A 27,385-nucleotide genomic window follows, 5' to 3' on the forward strand; every position below is an offset into this window, starting at 1 on the left:
CATGAACAGACCAATAACAAGCAGGGAGATTGAAATGATAATTTAAAAATTACCAACAAAAAAAGTCTAGGACCAGACAGATTCACAGCAGAATTCTACCAGACATTCAAAGAAGAATTGGTACCAATCCTTTTGACACTATTCCATAAGATACAGAAAGAAGGAACCCTCCCTAATTCATTCTATGAAGGCACCATCACCCTAATACCAAAACCAGGAAAGGACATAACCAAACAATTAAACTACAGACCAATATCCTTGATGAACATAGATACTAAAATTCTTAACAAAATAATAGCTAACTGAATCTAACAACATATCAAAAATATAACCCACCATGATCTAGTGGGTTTTATACCAGGGATGCAGGGATGGTTTAACATACACAAGTCAATAAATGCAATACATCACATAAACAGAATTAAAAATAAAAACCACTTGAACACCAGTAAGCGGGAAAAAAAAAAATTAAAATCACATGACCATCTAAATAGGTTCAGAAAAAGTATTCAATGAAATCCAGCATCACTTTATGATGAAAACTCTCAGCAAAATCAGCATATGAGGGACATACCTCAATGTAGTAAAAGCCATCTATGACAAACCCACAGCCAACATAATACTGAATGGGGAAAAACTGAAAGCATCCCTCTAAGAACTGGAACAAGACAAGAATGCCCACTCTCACCATTCCTATTCAACATAGTACTGGAAGTCCTAGCCAGAGCAATAAGAAAGAAAAGAAAAGAAAGAAAGGGAGAGAGGGAGGGAGGGAGGGAGGAAGAAAGGGCATCCAAGTTACTAAAAAGGAAGTCACACTGTCACTGTTTGCTGGTGATGTGATTGTTTACCTTGAAAACCCTAAGGACTCCTCTAGAAAGCTCCTAGAACTGATAAAAGAATTCAAACTTTCCAGATACAAGATTAATGTACACAAATCAGTAGCTCTTCTATACATCAACAGTGATCAAGCAGAGAATCAAATCAAGAACTCAACCCTTTTTACAATAGCTGCAAAAAAAAAAAAAAAAAACCCAAAACCAAAAACAAACAAACACAAAACTTAGGAATATACCTAACAAAGGAGTTGAAAAACCTCTACAAGGAAAACAGCAAAACACTGCTGAAAGAAATAATGGATGACACAAACAAATGGAAACACATCCCATGCTCATGGATGGGTAGAATCAATATTGTGAAAATGACCATATTGCCAAAAGCAATCTACAAACTCAATGCAATCCCCATCAGAATACCACCATCATTCTTCACAGAATTGGAAAAAACAATTCTAAAATTAATATGGAACCAAAAAAGAGCCCACATAGCCAAAGCAAGACTAAGCAAAAAGAACAAATCTGGAGACGTTGCACTACCTGATTTCAAACTATACTATAAGGCCATAGTCACCAAAACACTCAGTGAAACAGTATACCAGGATTGTCAATACACTTGTCATTAAACACAGAACCTACCATTCTCATACTTTGTCATTATATTACAGAAAATTTGCAAAAAAAAAAAACCATATCTGTTTCTTAGTCATTGCAAAATGAGTAAGTTTCAAAACTTAGTCATTTTGCAATGACTAAGAAACAGATATGCATAAAAATCATGAAAACATGGCTTGAACATATTGCACTGTATTATTTCTTTAAGAGGGTCCATTTGAATTGAGCCTCAAATAATATATATCAACACATTTACAAAAATGTTAATTAGGAACCCTTCTTTCTCTCTCCTCATGTTTTCTTCCAGTTAAAGAACGCAGTGTAACCCCAGCTGCCCTATGCCTTACTCACTTCCATCACTAGGAGGTGGAGCGACTGACCAATGATAAATTTGGGAAGACAAACTAGGCATTGTGCCTCAGTTTTGCTCTTCTTTTAGAAACAAGCCTACCCACATAAACCATGCATTTTCCATTGGTTCTTCAGGTCATATATTTTCCCTCTGGACCCAATTTTGTCAGTAACCTGTTGCTATAGCCTGAACTGGGATTTTAAAGATAACTTTTTAGCCCTCATATTAAGCTACAGCCTTCAACTTAGGCATTTTCAATAATAAAAGTGATATTTTGACTGCCAAGTGTACTCTTTTTGGAGCTTCCTGGAAAACACAATGCCTAGCAACAGGTAACCCCCACTTTCAGGAACTTGTCCTAAGGAGCTAATCCTGAACAAGAAACACTCATTTAGCAATTCACAAAGATGTTCACTTCTATATTACTAATAATACACTGCCAAAATCTAAATACACAAATTGAGTATAAATCAACTGATAAATCCACATGACAGACTATCATACAATCGTGAAAAGAATTACTTATAAAAATTGTGTAATAGTATGGGGAAATGCTTTTAAAATAATGTCAGAATTAAAATGAAGGTAGAATGAAATCTAAAATTCTTTGCATGTCTACATGTCCCTACCTGCCCTGATTCTTGACTTCCTTTTTGAAATGTCTCCGCTGTTCTCCAGCTATGCTTGCTTTCATTCCATTTCATGGAGAAGCTAAGCTTCTGGACTCACTGTTTACTGATGAGCTCCTTCTTATTTGTGTCTCTGCTTCAATGCCATCACCTCTGGGAAGACATATCTGATCACCCTGTCTATCACATCCTACGCTATACTCTTTCCACTTCGCCTTATTTTATGCCTTGTACTTATCACCGTCTGATATTTTTGTTTACTTACTTGCCTTTCTATACCCAGCAGAATGTAGGTCCCATGAGAGTAAGGCCATGTCCCAGCATTTAGAGCAGGGCTTCACACATAGTAGGCCCTCAACAAATATTCATTTGAATGACAAATAAAGACTTAATATGTATAAATTAAACACATGAAATAATTTGTATAAATTAAAAACATAAGCATTATATAAAGAAGGAATTTTAGAGGCCAATAGTAATTATGTGACATAATGGGAAGAGGATCATGCCAAACCACACAGGCCATAAAGCCAGGGCTACCCATGGGGGATAGACGCGGCAACAGAGAATTAGGAAAGGCGGACTTCTGCTCCCAATCCCACCTCGACTAGAGTAGTGCTGCTTGTTCCTTATTTTCTACATTGGGCTTCCATCAAAAATTTGTCCAGTAAAAGTTTTGTGGCTTTAAAATGTTTGAAAACAGTACATTAGTGCTTCATCAATGTGAATGTACTGTTTAAGATGTGAGGAACAGAAAAGAAAAACCAACTAATTGCGTATAAATCATAATAAAGAGAACTAATTATGAGCAGAAATTAGGAAGAAAAAGAGATTTAGGTTCCTCCCTCCAACAAAAAAAGAAAACCACACCAAACTTTCCTAAAATAAAGGTATGGTGAAGAGCTAGAAATAACCAGAAAACCAAGCAAAACAAAACATAAAACAAAGGAACCAAAGCATATTCACATATGTAATCTATACTGAAAACTTTAGAATATGTACAGGTTGAGCCAGGTTGAATGAGATTCCCTAATAAAAAAATCCAAGATCTGAAATGCTCCAAAATCTGAAACTTTTTGAGCATTGATGTGATGATGAAGATGACGTCATTAACACTGCAGAAGTGCCTATGGACATATGGTGAAAGTGTATGATGGGCTTATGGAAGAACTGGAGCAGGTGTGCATTCATAACAGAACAAGACATCATGCCAGTTTATGTTAGGTTGGTGCAAAAGTAACTGTGGTTTTTGCTATTGCTTTTGATGGCAAAAACCGTAATTACTTTTGCATCAACCTAACAAAGTCAAAGAGAGACTTCTAAGACAAAAACTCTGTTAATGAGGCAGATGACTCTGGAGGAAACATTTTAAAAACCCATCCAGCAGAAAATCCCTTTATCCTTAGAGGACCCACTTCCTGGTCCCTCGACTGTTTCTGATGTTTCTTCTCAACTAAAAAAAATAAAATAAAACGCAGTTTATAGTAACCTTCTGAAAGGTTGAAAACACTGCATCATAAGCAGTGACTGAAACCCTGCAATTTTCTTTGTTGCTGTTTTTAACAGCTGATACAGGTATTTGGGTGATGCTACTGTGCTGCTTGGTTACCATGAACCCATTATTTTTTCAATGTCTTAATGATATGTCAATTGTTTTTTTTTTTCTTTACTGTTAAGTACTTAGGTGTGAAAAAGTACAGGAGAATGACTGGCTATTGGTAACATACAGATTCAGAGTCAGGAATGATGGTGATACCATAGAACTACTGGACCACATGGGTGGCAGAGATAGTGATATCTTTGCTTTCTGATGGTTCAATGTGCACAAACTTTGTTTAATACACAAAATTACTTAAAATATTACATAAAATTACCTTCAGGTGATGTATATAAAGTGATAATGAAACATCAATGACTTTCGTGTTTAGACTTGAGTCCCATCTCCAAGATATTTCATTATGAATATGCAAATATTCCAAACCCCAAAAACTCTTAAATCTGAAACACTTCTGGTCCCAAGCATGGTGAATAAGGAATACTCATCCTGTACTTACAAGTAAAATGTATTACCGAAAACTCAGTGTGTCATACCTGGCCAGAGTCTCCAGTACAATATTCAGTAATATCACACTCGTTGACAGCATCTCGACATTCATACCCTCGTGGCTGAAACTGCAAATCAAAATTGAATATTAAGAGTTAGGATTACATAATATTTCAGAGAGTTATTATAACATTCTTAGAGTCACCAACAATGCCTGTACTCTCGCATAATTAACACCAAACTCTTTTTAAGAATTAGCAAGACAGAATACCCTACTGCAGAATAGAAACAAGGCCCAGATGCTACCCTCTATACTAAAGATGAATCACCAACCAAAGCTTTAAATGTTCAGATTTCAAAACCCACTGTCTCAGAGAACTATTTTCAGAAAACAGTGTGATGAAAATTGCCTAAAGAAGAAATTCTGGTTTGGCTTAAGACAAAATAGCAAAACACTATAATATAAATATTTAAGATCTCTCTGAAGAATTCGTTTATATACACAACCTTCATTAAATAACCTATTAGCATAGATATTAAACTTGTCCTTGCTAAATATAGATAATCAAATTTTAATAAATTCATATGAATTACCTTTAGTAACCCCAGGGAATGCCTGTTCTATACAAACCATTTTACTTGGGGAGGGTGTGGGTAAAAGGTGAAAGAGCCCATTACCTTCAAGCAATTTATAATCTGGTTGGGAACATGAAGCAAGGAGAAACTAAACTAGAATCTTCTAAATACCATAATGCATAATGCCCTTTAACATTGACAAAATAAAATTATGTAACTCTATGGTTATAAGGAATATTAAAGGTTGTGTATATGAGAAAAGGGAAGATTAAAATGACTTTTCAAAACTAACTGGTGGTCTCTGTAGATGGAAGACTGTATATGTTCACACACACACAAACTGTGTACATACATATATGAGGATGCATTCATATGTTACTTTCCTGTCTCACTTTCTTGCCTTTACAGAGGATTTTAAAAGCCCAATGGGAAAATATGAACACCAACTTTTATGTTCAAGTCTAAAATAAATTAGAGTAAGTTTTGAAGAAAAATGTTATTATAAGTAGGCCATATTATTAAAAAGACCACAGAAATTGGCCCTCCTCTACAAAAAAATTTAACTTGGAATTCATCTGTGTTAGTAGGGCAACTCTTTTGGAAGGAGTTTAGGTAATTTTATTAATGAGGCATTGGAGGATAAGACGGTTGGTAGTGAGTTATAGGAGAGATATATGTTGTGGCCCACAGGATTTAAGACATTGATTCTACAAAACTGTAGGGCTAATATGCACACTGCACCCAAGAAATTTGTAACAAGTTATTCAGATGCTCAGTGTACACACTGAGATATCTGAATAATCTGTCAATTAAAAGAAAGATGAAACTGTTAGAAAACTCACAAGACATGAGGTATTGTTACAGCAGGGCCCGTCACTGCAGTGAGCCCCATTGGAGAGGGAACATTTCTTACAGCACAATCCATAGCATTCCTAGAGAAAACACTTCATGTGAGTAAGCGAAGAGCCTTACCTGCTGGTCATTTATATTCTCTCCATATGTGGCATGCATATTCTAAATGAGTACAATTATACAATAGTAAGCAAATATTCTAGGAAAGAATTAATCACTTTAAACAAGGATAGATTCCTTCCTGCCATACTTCTCAGCAAAGTAAGATCTTCTATGAAAGGACTTCAATACAAAGCTTATATTTTTAGCAGACAACTGTCCTCTGATTAGCTCCACTACATTCTAATACTCAATCTATTTTATAAAGATAAAAATAACATACAACATGGAAAGAATGTTTTACAATTTGGTACAACTTATCTGAGATGAATACGTGCTATAAATTTTTAAGAGGTAGGGAATTTAATTAGAAGAATCCATTAGGTTTTCTCAGACAAGGCCATATAACTAATTCTAACGGGTCTGAGCTGAATTAAGCACTGATCAGAGAGATGAGAAAGAAAAGCAGTAAGACCACAGTGAATGTGCTGCCCTCTCACAAACGCTACTCCTGTTTGCACCAAGTAAGATCTGTGCTGTAAGTAGAGGTTTCTTATACCTACCACATGAAAACCACAATCACACTCCTCCCCAGCTTCCACATATCCATTTCCACATTCCGTGGGCTCAAATAACTAAAGAGATTAGGGAAAGAAGGGAAAAATGTTTCAATTTATCACAGAAAAATCAACATACCAACTGGGCCACATACAAGAGCCCTATAATCAGCTATCATGTGATATTCTTCTATGACCTCTTGCTAAGGCATCTTATAAATAATGACTGTGCAGGAAATACTGTTCATTTATTAATAACACTTAAAAATATATATCAGAAATGGGGCAATATCTCTTGGGGGATTCTCTTGCCATGGCTCCGGAGATGACCTCTAGCATTAGAGTTGCTTTTTATGGAGATAAGCTGTCAAGAGGAATAGATCACTTTTCATATTTGCTAATGGAGCTAAAATGCATTGCTAATAAGGCTCACAGATACCTAATTTGCTGATTTGTCTCAAGACAGCTAAGAAGCAATAAAAACTGTTAAAAAGATAAAAATGCTTCAGTCATAGCCAAATGTGATATGTACAATCAAGTAAATGCAAGTAAACTTAGAGGAAAAAAATGTTGCTAGAAATCCAAGCCCATCATTCTCATTGAAAAGAAATCTCAAGTGTCTGAAAGCATAAGACACATATATGGATATATAGAAGTCTCTCAGTCATTCCTAGGGCAATAGAAGAGTACAATTTCTAGAAAAATCTACTCTACTGGCGTCATGAACTTGCTTGCCAGATAAACTACATCATAGAGCAACTGTAAACGTAGTTGACTGTTTAAGAAAAGCATGCATACTTCCGGGGGTGGCAGGGAGTGGGGCAGGATTTCTCTGGGCATAATCATTACACCTTAAATGAAGTCTGGAGCAGCACATTCCCACCCAAATGCTCTGAGCCCTGAATATGAGAGGGAGTAACAAGCTCCATCCCCAGCAGCTGCACACACCTCGAGGAAGGGTTGCCTTCCACAAAATTCACCTGAGAAAGAACTGATCCTCCTTCCACTTTCAGAAAGGCAAAACTATTATGAGAAGAAAAGGTTTCCAGACTACTTGGGTAGGAATCTCCTTGTGGCAAAGTCCTATGAGTAAAAGCAGCATTGTGCATCTCTGTGTTATTTTGATCAGGAGGCAAGAGAAAATGGAAAAGATAAGGGCTGATTAGAACATGGGCAGCACTTCATACCAGGCTCCCCGTTCGTTCTTTCTTTGTACTCTGCCTTCATCCTGAGATGGGTCACGATCTCCAACCATGTGGAAAACATAGCAGTGAGGAAGAGTCCCAAAGCACAGAAAATACGCACAAGTATAATGTAAAAATACACACACACACACACACACACACAACACACAAGCATATACATACATTCAAAACACTTGGGGGAAAAGTCGGTTCTTTGATACTATTCCACTGGAATCCATAGTTGTTTATTAACCATTGTTCTATGTAGTTTTAAAAAACATAATTCCATATTTACTAACTTTAAAAATAGACGATTTATAGTTATTTTTATTTCATTTCCAAGTTATTGGAATAATTTTCTCCTAACTCATAGGCAATTTCAGAAATCCACTGATGGACCCTTAAGCATATGCTAGAAACCTGAACCTTTCCAAACAAGTGAGAGTTGTTTTCTCAGGCATGATGCTTACAATTAGCTGGTAAGCTGCAAGGTGGTAAAATTAGCCATGTACACTGCAATTCAAAAACGCCAGCAGCTCACATTCGTTCATTTTTGCTTATTTCACCCATTTTGAGCACTTTGAAGCTTTTGGATTTCTCTTGCATTGAGACCAATGCTATGAAAAGCAGGCAACTAACTTTAACTATGCAAGGTCACGTTAAAAGTCCTGTTTCTTTTTCCACAGCCATACTGAGATTTTATACAGATGTCAGGCCTTAAGCGATCATCTCCTGACTACATAGTGTCATTTAATTATTGGTTAGTGAATTAATTATCCTGTCAGTTACCACATTAGTTATTGATTTTGTTTAAAAAATGTTAACATTATTTCACTGCTCTCTCAATTTGCACAGTATTAAACATTTTGAATAGCAATGAGCTATATTTGACTCATGCAGTAGTATTTTAAAAAGAAATACGAAATTTGCCACGTTAGGATTTCTATACCATCTGCAGATTAGCACTGATCCTATCTTTTTGCCTGTTGACCAACTTCATTTCCAAACATGCTACTGCAGGTCCACAACCCCCATTTATGCAAAGCTGGTGAGTTTGAGACTTCTGGCTTTGCTGAAGTTTAGAGAAGTATGATGCATTTACTGTATTCTACGTAATAGTCCTGAGGGGCTTAGGACACACCCTATAATCAGTTAATATTTCTGCAGCAAGACTTATGAATATTTACCTTATGAGGTATAAATATTTTTAGTTTAGGGCAAGTTTTACTGTCAAATGTGTTTTCCACAAACATAAAAAACGCTTCTGAAAATTTTCAGTTTTTTGAATTAAAACTATGTGAATAAAGGATTGTGAGACTGTATACACAAAGTTTGATGAAATGCCAATTGGCAATGTGGCCCCCCCCACCAGGTAAACAGACTATACATTATAAATACATATGTGTATTTGATGGGGTACAGTGGCTCACATCTGTAATCCCAGCACTTTGAGAAACCAAGGCAGGTTATTCACAAGGTCAGGAGATCGAAACCAATCTGGCCAACACGGTGAAACTTCGTCTCTACTAAAATACAAAAAATTAGCTGGGCATGCTGGCAGACACCTGTAGTCCCAGTCACTTGGGAGGCTGAGGCAGGAGAATCGCTTGATGTGGAGGTTGCAGTGAGCCAAGATTGTGCCACTGCACTCCAGCCTGGCGAAAGAGTGAAACTCTGTCTCAAAAACAAACAAACAAACAAAACACATATGTGTATTTATGGTATCCATAAATACCTTGGGTAATTTTTTTGGCTGGCTGATATTCCTAAGGAACTAATGTTTCAGGAGGACAAATCACTCAAAAAAAAAAAAAAAGTCAAGAAATTAGTTAGGCCCTGACATGGTTTGGCTCTGTGTCCCCACCCAAATCTCATCTTGAGTTCTAATCCCCACTGTTGAGGGAGGGACCTTCCTGGTGGGAGGTGACTGAATCATGGGGGTGGTTTCCCCCATGCGGTTCTCAGGAGAATGAGTGAGTCTCACTAGAGCTGACGGTTTTACAGTGTGGCACTTCCTCACGTTCTTTCTCTCTCTCTGGCCACCTTGTGAAGAAGGTACCTGCTTCCCCTTTACTTATACCATGATTCTAAGTTTCCTGAGGCCTCCCCAGCCATGTGGAACTGTGAGTCAGTTAAAACTCTTCTGTCTATAAATTACCCAGTTTGAGATAATATCTTTATAACAGGGTGAAAATGAACTAATACTTGTCCATAGAAAGAATGTCAAGGAGAAATGGAATTTTTATCAGAGAAATTGGTTAAAATAATATTTTATCTTAATTTAACCCACCATCTCTTAGCAGCAGAGTGAAAATCTTAACATGAAAATCTCAAAGATATTATAATTGAAGAATTGTTTGCTTTTTGGAAGGGAGGATTTGGGAGTTCTAGCTAGCACTGAAAAACCAGAAACAGAGAACACTGAATCTATGGTTTTGTCATTCATTTAAACAGGACTCAATTTTTAACATGATAAGGCCTTTTATAACTAAATATTAACCTGATTGACAAAAATACCTGCCTTCCAAGACAGGCATCTGATATCCAGCACTATTCCACTGTAAAACACTAGAGAAAGAATATACTTTCTTAGTACATTTTCTAAGTTACTAACCTTTGTTGGCCTGTTGAAAAGGCAAGCTCCACCCCCTCTCTGTAAAAAGTCTCTATATTCCAAAATGCTGCACTTTGAAAATTTTCGAGAATGGGACACCCTGAGGAAACAAAGAATGAACTATGTAAATAATTTACCAAAAGCAATCATCAGAGAAGAAAATTAAAACCCCAAAATTGGAATGAAATGTTCACTTTGGATCCAAATGAATCTACACAAGTTTTGGCAAGGCACTTATGTTCAAATTGCAACTTAAGTATGTGTGGTGGAGTTTGCAGAGATGAAAATTCAAAGAAAATCAAAGATTTGGGGACTATGTTAAAACCTCCTCAGCAAAAAGCCCTTTTGTAACCAGGCTAGAAATGGTTTTTAAAAAGCTCATTACAAAACCTCTTCACATAGGCTGTATTTTAAAGTTTGTTAATTTTTATTTGATATGTCTCATTAAAATCAAACATTTTTTTTGCCTCTGTTCTAAATAAGAAGAGCTCATCAACCTACTAGGGCCAGTTTACTGAAGACTATATCATTCAGGCCAACAATGCAATTCAGGTAAACAAGGAAACCCTAAAGAGCTGTGTTAGATCATACTTGTATGTATATATATATATATATGTTTTCAGCATGTATATGCACAGTGACAAGAGAATTGGGATAAGCTCCCATGAATAATAGCTCTTTATTCTCAATTTCAAAGACTATTTGGTGATATTCATTATTAAGCAAGAATAGAAAATGAGCCTCTCAGTGAATTACTTAATCAAATTTAATACCTCTGTGTCAGAACACAGGGGAATATTATACAAATGGTTGTGGTTAAGCTGAATCACACACACACACCTATTCCTCAGGAATACAGTGTGTGACTATAACAACGATTGACTTGGGAGTGACAGGCCACTTATTCCAGGAAGTAATTCAGTAATTTTATGCTTTCTGATGTTAGGAAGGTAGTTTATAAAGTATGTAAAACCTGCCACTGTTGATAGGAACCCCTTAGAAAAACTATACAGAAATGTATTCCTGAGAAAATATATATTAACTTTAAAATACTTTATTATAATATCTCCTATGAAGAATCACTGTAAAAAAAACTCAGATTAATTTAGAAGACAGAAGACATCTCCCTATAGAACCGATATTATAGGTATTACCTTCTTATGGTACTCCCTAGAAAAGCCTGGTTAAGCTATAAATTACTAAATTATGGGGTAATAGTAAGGGAACCGTGGAAGTTAAGGGTTTCACATTTATACTCCATTTCTAGAACTGCCTTCTAAAGTGGCAAGGATAATGACCAACTGTGCAAACCTTCACGCCCACACTCTTCCCACCCTGGACTCCTAGGTGGGGCTGGTGAAAGAATAATAAATGGACTCTGTCCAAGTAGGTCAGGGCCGCTGGCAACCAGGGCTCAGAGGAATGGAGGTAAGACTAGAAATGGTTGGTGTGTTGAGCAGGTGTCTGGTGGCAAAGAAAGCAAGAGAGGCACATGGGTGAGGAAACCTCTCCTCTCTACTAGGAGTAGTCTATGGTTTAGGGGGTCTGGGGGTAGTGGTTCCCATGCGGCAGGGGTCCCTATGAAAGAGGGCAATGTTTCCAGGCCTTGGTTCACTGAAGCAACACCAGTCTGGGGAAGCTGCGCTAGTTCCCAAAGTATTCACAAAAGAAAAGTAAGGGAATGTTCAAACGCCTATTACTAGAAGATGACCTGATTTAGACACAATAAGCCTGTCTTAATTTTAGAAAAGCTTTATTGATTTATAAACAGTATAGTATAATTTTTATTACCGTAAACATATATATTTACCAGTTCCTTAAGATGTAAATTGATGACTAAATTGATTTTCACTGACTGCTTCAGGTAGACAACCAGCTTTTAATCTAAGTGTACTAAAAAATTAATGCCTCCACTAAAGTTAGAAGCCTTTAATAATGTGCTTCCTTCAAGAGTTAATAAGAAGTTAATACATTTTACTTTTATCATCAACCTTAAATAAAAAATTAAAATATAAAGTAAATTTGCCCATTCAGTTTAAAAATATCAGACACTTAATTATTGATTTTATATTGTGCTTAGCCTAAAAGATCAATACCAGAGAGACCTTGTTTCTAATTCTATGCAGCAATTTTCGCAAAAGGCATATATCAAATGCACACATAATGAAAATTTACCCTGTTTCCTCCATGATGCAGCCACCCCAGGATTCTGTGCAGTCACATTCTAGTCCAACAAAATAATAAAAGCAACAGAAGAAAAAGGAAACAAAAAAGTCACATATTTAATTGGTATTACAACTCCTACAATAATTCTTTACTACCAATTCCATGTCAGGCAAACAGACACGGAATGTGAAGTCTTATAGAACAAAATTTATTTTTTTTAAATCAATATTTTCTTATCCTTTCCAGAATTATTGGTCACTTCCTAAGAAAACAGCTGGCAAGAAATAAGATGGTGCCTCTCTTCATTTTTGTAACTCTGACAACTCAATTAGGTTCCTAGTTCCAATGTTTAGTGAAAAGCACCCTGGTCTACAAATTAGAAAGCCTGAGTTCTGGTCCCAGTTCTGCCATATGAGAGAGTCCCATAACTGAGTGACTTGGCATTTCCTGGATCTCAGTGTTTCTACCTCTAAAATGGAAATAACACATTTTTGTCTATCTCCCAGAGTGGTTGTGGGGTTTCACACTAGACGGTGTGCCTATGTGCTCTCAGTGAAGTATAAAGCTCTGTTGGACCAACACAACAGATCACTGAAGTTTTCTAACAGAGAATGCCGGAAGTTAGAGAAGAGAATTCAATTTGTTAGAGTCAAAGTGAGGATCAACAAAAGACTTGAATGAACACTATGCTAAAAGGTTTAGTAAAAGAGTGCAATCTAAAACAGAAGTGTACCTAATCATTTAAAAACAATTATAACTTAGATACCAGAGACTGACATATTGATATTGTGATGGGCTCTTCTCTTCATTAATTTTTTCCTATTTCTCTTTTCTATACCTATCTATCTATATATCTATGTATCTACCTATCTAGATCTATATTTATCTATATCTATCTATCTATCTAGAGAGGTATACATATATATCTCTATATATATATATACACACGCACACACCCCTATATAGAGAGAGGTGTATTCAAAGATACAATTCCAAATGGATTTTTTTAAACTCGAAGTTTAGAACCAATGAAATAGCTATCTAAACAAAGTCACAAAGAAATAAAGAATTTTCGGAAGGAGGGAACTATGGCAGGCATTAGTAATGAACTCTACTTCTCACCCTATTTCACCATGCAACTCAGTACCATCTCTCAGCTGACTCTAGCAATGGCCTCTTCCCAGATCCAAGATTTCTAAACAAGGGCATAAACCTGGTCATACACCTCTCTGGCTTTAAGGTGTTTATGCCAGATGGCGAAACTCTAAATACTTCCTTTAATGTGTACTAGGTGATTCCTGGGAAAGCAAACCCTCTGACCGAGATAATCAATGGAAGTTTGTGGGCGTTTGTGAAACGCCACCAGACACTTGTGATGACTATCTTAACGTAGCCATAGAGGTAATTGAGAAGCCTGTGTACATATATTTTGTTTCAATTTTCCAGAACATTATGCATTAATTAAAAAAGAATATAAAATATAGAATGATATTAAGGTAGATTTTGTCCTTTTCTTTTCTGGGGAGGTGGGGTGGCAAGTGAAACCTTTACTTCCAGTGCCTCATATTTTCAAAACCTATGAGGGGACTTAAGTGAATAATATGAGTGAACACATTGGTCTCTCCGCAGGTACATATCAGGTTGCTGCTCAATGCCATAAAAAATATATTAAAAAGTATATTTTACCACTCTGTTGGTACAAAGATAAATACAATCTTGGTTGAATTTTACTCTGACTTTAAAAGAAATTAATATTTTTCATGCACCCTTCACATTATTGTGAGCCCTAGACCCTTTGCTTACTAGAAAATTAGCTCTATTTACCTCTAATCTAATTAATGAAAAAATGACACCTAACAGTCACCAGCTATGTTTTTTACAGATGGGATGTGTGGCCCTATTTGTTCTCCTTTTGGACCTGCCTGGCCACTAGAGGAGAAGCCTATCCTCTACCACCTATTCCCATGCTTAAAAGGCTCTGGGGCAGAGTCTTTCCTTGGAGAGTCTTTTTCTTCAACTTCTCTGATGGGACTAGGCGGATAAATTTCATGAGAGTTTAAAAATGAGCTCTCTTTGACTCTAGATCTAAGCAGTTTCCCAATCCGACTGTGATCTTACTGTTTGTGATGAAGCTTAATGTGGCACCTTATGCCTCTGCTCAGCCACTAGAACCCAGAGCATGAGAGTATTCCCCACCCCCATTCCCACATTCTGCAGTGTGAGAAAGAGCTGACTCATTCTGCTTTTACAGATTTGAAAGGGAAATTTTTCCAACCTAAACAGATTAAAAATCACCTTAAGTTGCTTATTTTGTAAAAATAGAGGAAGGAGATATTCTACAATTAAACTACAATGACTAGAATATTTATTTATTGACTGGACATGCATTATACAGACAGAATGGCACATGAAAGTGAGTAAGAAGGTCAATGTACATACTTGGCTTTCTGCTAGAAGGTTCCCATTGGATTCCAAGGTTTTGAGCCAGGCTCTGCGATAATACTTGTGCCACTGCCATTGGAAGACCATACTGTTTTTCAGAGTTGAAAGTGTGTGGGAGACATTTGAGAGAGTGCACAAAGCTAGTTATTATTTCTTAATTGTTACCACAAATCTTCTCAGTTCCCTAAGTCGAGCCTGTGAGTATCTAAAGATGGCATATGCTCCTTCTCACCTCCTCCTTACAACTGGGCCCAACAAGCAGAAAGCCCCTCTTACTATGTGGTATCTCTCAGAATTTGAAGCTGTCATATTGAAATATAAAATACAAGTCACACAGGCTGTGCTCCAATTCAACTTATACCAAACTAAGAATAAATTCAACTTACTCAAATACTTCAAGAGAGGTTCCCACTATATGGGCTATTAGGATAACATGGTATAATATACTCCAATATTATTCCAGGCTAATTGTGGGCTATTGAGATAACCTCGTATAATATATTTCAGTATTGACAAGAGTTTAGATATAATTGGTTATACTTTTTGGGTGCTGTTGCCAGTTAAGAATTTCCTTTATAAAACTGAAAGTATTAAAATCCAAACAATGAGATTAAGGAAATAGGTGTTGAGTTCATGCTACAGATAGGTAGATAGAAGGCATGAAGATGAAAAAATATACATAGGGAGATAAAAAGATATAGTACTAGTATCAGAAATCCTTTGATTTTAATGAGTTAAATTTAACATGGGCAGAGGAGCATTATAACAAAAAGAAGTCAGGGAAGGATTCATAAGCATATAAAAGCTTAACAACCTATCTATACAGGCTTAAAAGTTTCTAGGCCAATCTTCAGCTGCATTTGCCTGATATATATGAAAAATTGTCATTATGATACCAAAATATGTCACTATGAACCAAAAGGACCACATGGGGTTCTATGCATTGATAACATGAGCCACTCATTCTAAACAAGCACGAGAAAGGATGTAAACTGGGCCATAGAAAAAAAGGAGAACAGATGCAAAGATGAAGCTCTACTTTAAGAAAATTGGTAAAATTTACCTCATTCACACCAACTCCTCTTTTACGAGAACAGACACCTCCAAAGTAACTCAGACTGCTTCTCTTATAGTGAAATGTCACCCGCCTTAAGAAAAAGCAGTGCTATTAGGAAACCAGTGTGGTGACCATCATTCCATACTCTCCCAAAATATGTTTGCCCTCCTATGTGGAACACCCCCAAACCATCCTCCTCCAAGAAATCAAAAACTGTAGTTCAAATACCTTAAAATTTATGACATAATTACCTTTAAATTTGTTCTGTAAAATAATTTCAGTTGAGCAAGCACCAACTGAGCACCTACTAAGCACCATGTACGAGCACAGCAATTGAAAACACAAAGATAAACAGACACCGCTCTGGACTTTTTTCTAGTAGAGACTATCTAGCAGTGATTAAAAAGAATTAATATTGCTGATTATTACAAATTGCTGATGAAAGCCTGAAAAAACAGGAAGTAAAAGGTAACAGTGGGAGGAAAGGAAGGAATCATTTGGTTGGTTTGATTCCAGGACACAACCTTAAAGGACCACCTGATAAAAGCTTTGTCATGACTGGGGAAGAGAATAGCTTATTATATTAAAAAGAAAATATGGAACACTTTTTCCTTAGTAGCAGAAACTCAGCTGAATGGTTCATCTAAAAGGACTACATTTGTTAGTCTCTCGTGTGACTACCATCTAGCAAACGTCTAGTGAAACTGACATGTGCAAGCTTTCAGGAAACCTGCTTTACAGGAGTCAGCTTGGGAGGAGGAGTACCCTTTTGCTCTTCTCCCAGGCATGTCATTTCCACTGCCAGTAATGAAGGCTGGAGGGCCAGCAGGCATCCTAGATTGTGAGTTGACCTTGAGGATGAAGTTATGGGCTCTGAAGTTAGATATCATGACTATAGAACCACCAGCATCCCAGCACTGGATATCCTAACTCCATGCTTCTTATCTAACAGACAAAGGAACCCACTGCAATCTTGTTCAAGATACTGTTTTCTGATATTTAACTTAACTGAATCAAAAAAAGGGATAAGGATAAACGTCAAACCAAAGACAACACTAAAGGCTGAAATGAGTACATACGAGATGAGGTGCACAGCATCAGCATGTTGCTTAATGCGCTGTCGGTATTTTGAAAACTCATGGAGCATCTGCACAGGGTTGGTGGTGATGTCAATCTGATCCTTCTCAGTCCAGGTCTCTACAGCCACCAGGACAACCCTGGTGTTGAGCTGCTCCTTATAAATCTGAGGGTATACAACAGGACAGGTGCAGGAGGAAAACACTGGGTCAAACATGCACGATCAGTGAGTCAGAGTCAGTGGAAGGACAGGAAGGGGGAGGTGAGAGGAGAACATGGGGTCATCATTAGCCCATTATAGAGAATCTTTTCCTTTCTTTTTTCCAAGAGCAAAAATAAAGAAAGAACGATCACACAATTTGGTTTCAATTTTCCTATAGGGTTATTTTGATCTCAGATCAATACATTCACTGTCCTGGCATCTCACTAGGGGAAAGACAGTAAGGATTCGAAAGCAAGGACATAAATTTAAAGAAGGTTCAACAAATCACCCTTTCAAATCTCAGAGTGCGTAACAGGTTGAAGCCTGATATACTAGTTCTGAGTAGGTGCAGTGCAACCATTTATTCCTGCTGGATTGGAAAGGATCACTAAATCTACAGATAAGCACCAAACAATGTAGCTGGCTTGACCTTGGAGGTCATATTACATGAAAAGTAAAATAACACTGGGACAGAGAAAAACTCAAGGATCTGAGGCTAAAAAAGAGCAGATCCATATCATTCATCTCATCCTCACCACAGGGTGGCATCACCCACAATATTTAAATTGTTCCCTTTCTGCTCTCTTTCTCTACTTTTGGCCCAGTAGCTACACAATTCACACAATTAAGCGACTTTAATGAATGCTGTCATTTTGTCCTATTTTCAAACTAATCAATAATACAATGGATGGATGATCTTTGAATGCCCTGAAGAAGGGGAACACCATTATGCCTAAATGAAATTGAAGCTATTATATAATGACTTTACAACAAAAACAACTTAAATGTAATGTCTTTTAAAAATCAGTGGTCAGCTTCACGTTAAAAATTGCACTTTGCATGACGTGATTCTATTCAATCATGTTGAAATGTCTAATTCAGAGATGCTACCAAGTAAACAGCTTTTGTAGGGGAAAAGATGTGTTTAAGATTCTCCTTTCCATATTCACTTGTGGTTTTCCTCTAAGAAAAATAACAAGAGCTGAAATTAAAGAAAATTAATAAACCAGGTGTAAACTGGCTCTGAGGAGCAATCCTAACACTATATGACATACTCCATGCACATCCATTCATGTTATACTTTTGCTCAGCTATGCCCACCAGGCACATAACATACATATGAGTATTTACATGATTGGAGGTTTGTGGACTGCTTAAAAGGCAGAAAAGAAGGCAGCACTTTGGAGTAAATAAGTATCATTTAGATATTTGTCAATTTACAAAAAATGGTGGATTTTTTTTTCCCATTTAAGAAGGAATTCACAGTAGAATACCAGATAAAAATATATTTAGCTGAGCAAAGTAGCACTTTACAACATATGAAGTAGTATTCTATATTTAATTTCTGACTAGTCAACTGAATTATTCATTGGAACATAATGTATAATGTTCATATCTATAGAGTTCTAACCTAAGGCAGGAAAAAAAGAAAACCTTAACCATTTTCTGTAATTCACAAAATAGGTGAGGAAAACACCTCAGTATTAGAGATTTGTACTGATAGAAGTCTTTGTAATGAGGTATATATTTTATCATTTTGAATTAGTTTTATTTGGGGACTGCACTCATTTCCATAATCTGGAAATCAAATCTGAAACATCACACCAATGGGAACACTAAGAAAATACATTTGTGTCCTTAAAAATTTTTTTGTGTGTTACCTACATTCTCTGAACATCCTCTGCCTCAATCCATTTGTTCTTCTCTGTTACCTCCATTTATTTAAGAAAAGCCCAGTTGTTTCTTGAAAAAGTCTCATTTGCCAATACAACTGCAAATGAGACCTTCAGTAGCTAGTTTTTTTCTCCATTGTTTTTGTCCTCTATAGACTGGTGGCAACAGTGTACAGACACGACTTAGGAGCAATGCTAATATATCTTTGAGATTCTGGGAATAACCCAGTCCTCTGAAACTGTCAGAGCACTACTCTGGGAGGCAGATCATCCTATAATTCCTTAGCCAGAAGAGCTTTAGGATTGTATTTTTAAATTTGTTCAAGAAATACCTAAAGTATAAGTAAGCACATAGAGATAAACTGTTCCATCTTGGCGCACAAATTCAAGAAAACCAGGATACTTACAGAATCCACAAGGTTGACCACAGACTTTGCAAAGTTGTTGGTATGTGCATGAGAAGAGCGATGCTTCTTATACTAGGGGGGAAATATATACCAGTCACTGCCAAATCATAAGTGAATAATACATTTCAAAATTCTGTAAAAGCAGAAATGTATCAGCAATAGTAGAAATAAGGATTTAAAAATACATAATTTAGTTTGTGGTATATTGGATTTGGTGGTGTTATTTCTCTGTTAGGTGGCAAAACTCTAAAACATGATGTTAGTTGGGCACCATGGCTCACAACTGTAATCCCAAAAGTTTGGCAGGCAGAGGCTGAATTGCTTGAGGCCAGGGGTTTGAGACAAGCCTAAGCAACACAGTGAGATCCTGTCTCTACAAAATTTTTTTTCAAAAAAACCTATGATGTTCTGAATAATAGTAAGGGCCTACAGAAATCTATAGGAGAAGCGTCACACCTGAAAAGTAAGTTTTTAATTTAGTCTTAATATCTACAAATTCAATCCTTTTGTGTTCATTGAAATGACATTTTGTAGCTTATACAAAAGGCTTAACCCACTTTTCTCACTTTAAATTCAAGGCCAGACGCAGATCAAGAAAACATCTTGGTCAGCATTTTAGGTACTTTCCATGATATAAACAGCATTTGCCACGCATTTAGTGTATCCTTGCAGAGGAATGCCTCCTCCAAATGAAGCCATTTGCTTTTGACTGCTCAAAGTCAAAACAAAGACAAAAAGTAAAAATGAAGTGTGCTGAGAGTTTATGATTGTTTATGTTTATTTAAGAAAATAAAGTAAATTAATAGAGTAATTCTATAATGACATCCAGAGGGCTATGTTTTTAACAAGGAGTAGTAGTACATTTTGCTTAACATGTCTTTAAGAGGACATTTGAAAACTGAAGTCTACCATAGGAAGATCATGCCCTCTACTGGTCCATGAGGCTATTGTTATTTCCATGACACTGAAGAAAAAGAAAAACCTGCTTAAAACCATCGATTCAGATTTGCACAAGTCTTTGAAATTTATCTTCGATTGTAATTATGAAAAGAATGCATCTTTTATAAAGATTCAAAATATTTCTACATTAGAAAATTATTTTCTTTGTCCTTTGCCCACTTGAACCCTATAAATTTGTCAGATTCCCTTCATTTCATTCTCTGACTGTTTTTTAAACAAAGAATATACATCTCAGTGTTTACGTATCTAGTATTTATTTCTTATAACAATGAAAACAGTGATTAAATTAATAAATTAATATTGTGCTATTAGTATTATAGTATTCATTAATATATAACTGTTGGTACAGTATTACTGTTACTGTTCATGTTATTGCTACCACTGTACATCGTAATCTGACTCAAATTGTCTGTATTTGTGTTCTTTTAAACTGTAATGTGTACATACAACTGGGTCATAAAACATCCTATTAATCTAAAAATGTGCATGCATTTTAACACATTTGTAAACTTGGCGTAAAGAAGTTTCTATAGATAGCTCAGCATTTCCAGTTGCCTAGCAAATTCTACAAGCTGAAAAATTTCCAAGATACACTTAAGAGTAAAAGCAAACATATTAACATTAAGTTCCTTTGGGATGATGAAAATGTTCTAGATCCACTGAACTGTGGATTGAAAGGAAAAATATTAGTTAATATCTATTCTTCTAATGCAGTGGTGTTTTGCTTCTGAATATTAATTTGTTCTTTTTTAATATTTCTTTTTATAGTATAAAGATCATGAAAAACATAAGTTTTAAAACATCTCAAGTTTTAAAAATTAACAAAATGAAGTCTTTTAAAAGTCTATCAAAATATAATGTATTTTTTGAAATTATGAAACAAAATAAAATTTATTTCATATTTGTAATTTTCAATTCTCTGATTTTCTTTTTAGAAAAATTATTGTGCCTGCCATTGTTAAGTAAATTAGAGAGTGCCAAGAATGGAAGAAGAGATACCTGTTAGCAAGCTACTGCAACAGTCCAGGTAAGAGATAATGGAGGCCAAACAACTGCAGAGAGAAGAAAATGAATTCGAGAACCACTACGAGGGCAGAACTCCCATGACTGGCTGATGTATAGGATGTGGAAAGTGAGGAAAGAGAAGAATTAAAAGATAAGTCCTAGGTTTTGAACTTGAACTTGAATAGATGGGAGACTGTGGTGCCACTTAAAACAATAAGAAAAACTAGGAGAAGAGACAGTTTAGGACTAGGAAACTAAGAGTTCTGATTCAGAAATTCTATTCAAGTAAATACTGAAGTAGAGATATCAAATAGGCAGTTGCGTATGTGAGCACAGAACTTAGAAGGCTAGAGCTAAAAGTATAGAGTAGCGAATTTAAAGTCATAGTACCACTTAAAGACTTGAGACCGGATGTTGTTACTTAGGTATAGAAAGAGAAGAGAGCCCTGAACCAAGCCCCAGGGAACTCACATGATTCGAGAGGTCAGATTTTTCAAGACTTGGAAGAAATAGCCAGTGAGGTGAGAGAGTCACTATGTCACAGAAGCCAAGAGATGAAATAAAATGTTTCAAAAAAGAGGGTAATCAACTGTGTCCAATACTGTTGAGAGAGTCAGACAAGGCCAGAACAATGACCACTAGATTTGTTAACTTTGTCATTTAACTGGACACCTAGGACTTAGTAGGAACTATAAGTGTCTCTCCTGAAACAAATATTTGCTCCTCACAACTCTGTGAGGTGGGTTTTATTACCCCAAATGACTTACTCAGGATCACACAGCTGGAATTTAAATCCTTCTAGTCACTTGGTTGAGAAAGGAGATAAGCTGGTTCAGTTAACAATTCCTATTAAATCGTTTATGTATATTCCTAACCAATCATGATTATTCATGAGAACTCATAATTTGTTAGGTGTATATAAAATGTAGTAGTTTTTGAATAAGGAAAACCAAGTGAGGTTTAAGTTGAAAAATATTTAAGTTATCTGCACATATTTACATTTATTGATACATAGTTAAGAATGTAGCAAAAAACATAAAACATTTGCTTTTCATGCACTTTAAAATCTCAACCCAATTTTCTAATAGAATAGGTTTTTAATATTTATTTTTAACTTAAGCAGCTTAAAGACATGTTTGTAGACTCTTATCAAGGGTATAATTACTTGCAAATGAGGTTCCACCAGCCAGGTACTAAGATGCCTTTTATCAGATTCAGGGATTTTTCTTTTCTAATGGAAAGCCACTGATAATGTGATACCTATTCAAAATAAGATTTTTTTTCAGCCAGCCAATGTTAAATCACTCTCAATTAAAGGGATCAGCTTGAATGCAAATGTAGGCAGAATGTTTCTATTTCCCACATGAATGAGAACTAATTTTGCATATAAGGAAAAATGTGCAATCACCATTTACAATAAAACTTATTTTCACATTTTCTGATCAGTTTAAAACTATCTTTATCTAAACTGGCAAATTTGCTTTTCCGTCCTGAACACATGCAAGCCTTAAGAAAACTGTCTTTTGGGAAAAAAAAAATAAGGTTAGAATTTGATTTTCAACCCAAAGGTGAGAATTATCAAAATAACTATTCTGGATCATATAGTATAAAGATTGTTAAGATGAGTACTCTCAGTGAGATGATTATCCTAAAACCGAGTAGCAAATCTCCAAATATTCAGAAATAAATGTATTAATTATTCTAGTTCAGTTTGACTTTCAACACGTGAATTTAAGTACTTTGATTCAATAAGTTCTGATTTACTACTGAAGTGACAATCACATTTTAAAACAACCTTCATCTCATTGAAAGCATACCTCAAAAAGTTTTTTTCAGCTCTCAAAAAGTCTTATAAAATGACATATTTATTTGGGACTATTATGGATTAGAATGTAACTTTGTCTTAAAGCAAAAGGAATATATTTAGTTCTAGTAGCCAAGAAGTACTATTTTTTTAAATAGTAGAAATATTAGGTAATTTCTATTTCAGGCACTATTGCCACTCAAAAATAAAAGCTTTCCTTTCCCCCCTGCCCCTTTTTGAGACAGAGTTGCCCAAGCTGGAGTGCAGTGGTGCAATCTTGGCTCAATGCAACCCCCACCTCCCAGATTCAAGTAATTCTGTCTCAGCCTCCTGAACAGCTGGAATTACAGGTGTATACCACCACACTTGGCTAATTTTTTGTATTTTTTTTTCTTTTTTTTTTTTTTTAGTAGAGATGGGGTTTCACCATGTTGGCCAGGCTGGTCTCCAACTCCTGACCTCAAGTGATCTGCCTGCTTCATCCTCCCAAAATGCTGTGATTACAGGTGTCAGCCACGGCATGCGGTCTTGTTTCCTCTTTGAACATCTATTTCCTCCAAATTTACCACTCCAAATTACAATTCCTTTTTCTTGTTTCAAAAACAGATGACCATATCATGCGTACTTCTCACCCATTTAATAATAATAATAATAGACCGGGCATGGTGGTTCATGCCCGAAATCACAGCACTTTGGGAGTTTGAGGCAGATGGATTGCTTGAGTTCAGGAGTTCAACACCAGCCAGGGCAATATGGCAAAATCCAGTCTTTACAAAAAAAATACGATAGCCAGGTGTGGTTATATGCGCCTATAGTCCCAGCTACTCAGGAGGCTGAAATGGGAGGATCACTTGAGCCCAGGGCACTGAGCTGAGATTGCACCACTGCACTCCAGCCTGGGGTGACAGAATGAGAACCTATCTCAAAATAATAATAATAATAACAATAATAAAGTGAATTATCAAAATTTACCCTTAAAAGATTTGACAGCCTAAATAAGGAACTTTATCACAGAACATATGACAGTGTGTAGAAATTTTCTATATATAAAACAGTATTTTAAGAAGTGTGCTATTTTATTATTCATAAGAACAAGATCATTTAAATGTTTACCATTGAGAAGGAATACAAATTAAATTTTAAAAATACATTGTTTTAAAAATTACCAAAAAATTATAATGGTTTAATTGTAATTAACAGTTAATAGTAACTGTTTCCTATTTTGCACAGTTACTGAGATTTGCTCTTTTGATTGATAATTTCATGTACTTTCCTGATACAATATTGTAGAACAAGAGATTTGGAATTGCAAGTAAAGGTTTGAGAATGGATTCTATAGATTAACAGCTATTTGAGAATGCACTTTGTGCATTCAAAGACATTGTATATATCTTAATTATTATTTCCACAACTCTAAAAGTATTTATATAATGGATGTTGAAAAAAGCTTAGGCTTCAAAAGCCATAATTTCACAGCATGCCACAATGCTCAAGATTGAGAATCAACTGGGGAAAAAAATCTCAATGTTCCAATAAACAAAAATAATTCAGATAAAAAATGTATCTTGGGGTTTCAAGCAAATTAAGGTCCTTCAGAAACTCACATTGTAGCCTTTATTGTCTAAAATGACTGCCTACACATCTGGCTTTCTTTTCCACCTGTAAGAACCTCTATTAAATTATATGTGTTCTGATAAATTCTGCTTCTTACTAACATTTCAAGCAATGTATTTAAAGGCAACTGGAACAGAAAATAAATCTGCATACAAAAGTAAGAGGTATTCTGTTGGAAAACTTTATTTTCAACACAAACTGTTAATGGAAAACATCCATTAAAGTAGAAACTTAAAAGTTTAAATATAAATTAAGACACTATTTTTTTAAATTTATGGTTTCAAGGCCTTCTCTGAGTAGGGTCTGCTAATTAGAATTTCACATCATTTTAGCATGAAGCACAACCTCATCACATAGTCTGCTAATCTAATTTTGGTTTCCTTAAAGTAAAACAAGGACTTAAAGATACCTGCAAAGCAGTCTCAATTTTTATTCCAATCTTTCATGAGTTTGTCACTAATACCTGACTTCTACGCATTTTTTAAAAGATTCTCATCTATATACAGTCTTTCAGAAATGTAATTTCATTTTGATAAAAACAAGCACTTTTTGCCTTAGCGTATACAACTTTTAAAGTTCAATCACAGAACAACAACAGAGATTATAACTGGCTTAAACAGTCTGGGGGTATGGCAGTGGTTGCCTGAGCCAGCTCCCATCAGATCACAACAGCCAACTAGATACATCCTCTCCAAACTCCTCATCAGTGATCTTACTTTGATAGCTTGAAATCAGCTACAGTGGGAGTATTTTTACCACAGATATCAGCAAACATTATAAAAATTTACCAGCATACCACTAGTATTGGGTGTACTAGCATACAGCCTACTGACCAAGACTCTTCTGGGCTTCAGGCAAGTAATGTTATAAAGGAAATGGTTAAGTATAGTTAACAGAGTTTCTATTGTATCTTCAAGAGGGGAAAATGAGTAACAGTGAATGTCTTTCATATATCTTTTAAATTTGTTACTGAAATGACATATTCAATCACATTTTACTTCCACAGAAGTAACACAAGATTATTCATCTTTCCAATATTTAAAGAAGATAAATCATAAAAGATACTCATTTTAGATAAATCTTTATTTTATGTTTATCTCCTACAATTATATCTACCACAATCATAATTAATTAGTAAGAAATTAATAACATATTAGCAGCACAAAAGCATAAAATAAAATTAGAAAGCAGTGACCAAATACATAGATGAAGAAAAGTAGAGAATAAGAATTTTAAATAAAGACAAACAAAAGATGCCACATAGCTAAATCTATTAATTACAATCGTTATTAAACATAAGGAAAGTTTAAAGTTGTGAAAATTCTATAAAACTCAGAGTCTCCAAACACCAAGAAATAAAGCAAGTCACTTAATATGTCTGAATATCTTGGGGTTAATAAGTAAAGAATAATGATTAAATATAAAGTAAAATGTATTCTTTCTTAAGTAAGCTATCTGGTCTAAAACCCATTTACTCCATATTCTTACCGTTTTGTGATCATTAACAATCATAAGTTCCAAATATTTCATTTCTTCAAATATACCACGTGATGGCTATGGAAAATAAAAATACATGGTCAGAATGGTGATTGACATAAAATCTCTCTAGTGCTCACTGGTAGAGTGTAGATAAGACTTTGAATTCAGAACAACTCTCTGCTGCCTACTTTATAAATACCTTAGAAGAAACTCGGTCAGGGAAACAAAAAAACAGTGATCATAAAATATGGGTACATATTCAAGTACTTAGAAAATAACCATATTTTATTATTAAAGTACTTACTTATCTACATAGAAAACAGCCATGTTGTTTATATATGGTTTTTATATGTAAAAATATTCTAGAAAAAAAATTATAGCATAATTCTGTTAAAACAAATAAATCTCAATTTCACATTAAAATGTGATAAAATATTCATATTTATTTAAAACTTCAATGAAAATCTATGTAAAACTCATTTAATAAGAACAGCATAAGTTATAATTACTTCCAGGTATATCTGATACAGATATCAACATATTCTAATAGAAACATTAATTGACTGAAGTGAAATTCTAAAAATAATATACTAATTCTTAATTGCACAACTTTTCAAAGGAACAAATACTGCCAATTATTATATTCTAAAGTCTTCTAAATTTTCATTATACTAGATAATCCTTTAAGAGTAAGTATTTTAGCCTTCATTTGGACTTTTATTTCTTTTCCATAGTTGGAAAATTATAATGGTGGCTCTTTTTTCTTTATGTACATAGTCGTTCATCACTTTACATTTGATGGGGTGGACTGTAGTGAAAGAACAGCAGCCATCGTAAAACTTCTTATTACCAACCACATCTTCGTGAATGAGCCAAAAGAGATCTTATAATGATAATTTATATAACATATAATAAATGTGTCCATAATTATCATAATAAGAGTTTCATAAAAGGGAGGACAATTTAACCTGGAACTAAGTTTTTGATGGCTGGTGGTCTGTTTTTTTCACAAAAATATACACTCAGCAAAACATCATCTAAAATGTGCAATTGCTACTATAATTACTCATTAAGTTATCTAGTAAATTACCATGTAATCTATAAGCTGTGGAATTAATTCTGTGTCACAGCATTCACCATG

At 35.3% G+C, this 27,385-nt stretch overlaps 1 protein-coding gene across 4 annotated transcripts in view; it reads right to left on the reverse strand.

The window, feature by feature from the left end:
* Positions 1-27,385, reverse strand: part of ADAM23 (ADAM metallopeptidase domain 23) — a 167,295-nt gene that overhangs the window by 40,564 nt on the left and 99,346 nt on the right. For 3 of the 4 annotated variants that reach the window (XM_003925736.4, XM_074399167.1, XM_074399168.1), the window contains exons 9-18: positions 26,254-26,319; positions 19,383-19,454; positions 17,103-17,266; positions 16,030-16,114; positions 14,964-15,054; positions 12,534-12,582; positions 10,359-10,458; positions 6,567-6,638; positions 5,895-5,984; positions 4,524-4,604 (exon numbers count right to left, since the gene is read on the reverse strand). In XM_003925736.4, coding sequence (XP_003925785.2) covers positions 4,524-4,604; positions 5,895-5,984; positions 6,567-6,638; positions 10,359-10,458; positions 12,534-12,582; positions 14,964-15,054; positions 16,030-16,114; positions 17,103-17,266; positions 19,383-19,454; positions 26,254-26,319 — 870 coding nt within the window. The remainder of the gene's footprint in view (positions 1-4,523; positions 4,605-5,894; positions 5,985-6,566; positions 6,639-10,358; positions 10,459-12,533; positions 12,583-14,963; positions 15,055-16,029; positions 16,115-17,102; positions 17,267-19,382; positions 19,455-26,253; positions 26,320-27,385) is intronic. The other variant, XM_039470105.2, reaches the window with a different exon arrangement.

Source organism: Saimiri boliviensis, chromosome 5 (assembly GCF_048565385.1).
Source record: "Saimiri boliviensis isolate mSaiBol1 chromosome 5, mSaiBol1.pri, whole genome shotgun sequence".
NCBI lineage: Eukaryota > Metazoa > Chordata > Mammalia > Primates > Cebidae > Saimiri > Saimiri boliviensis.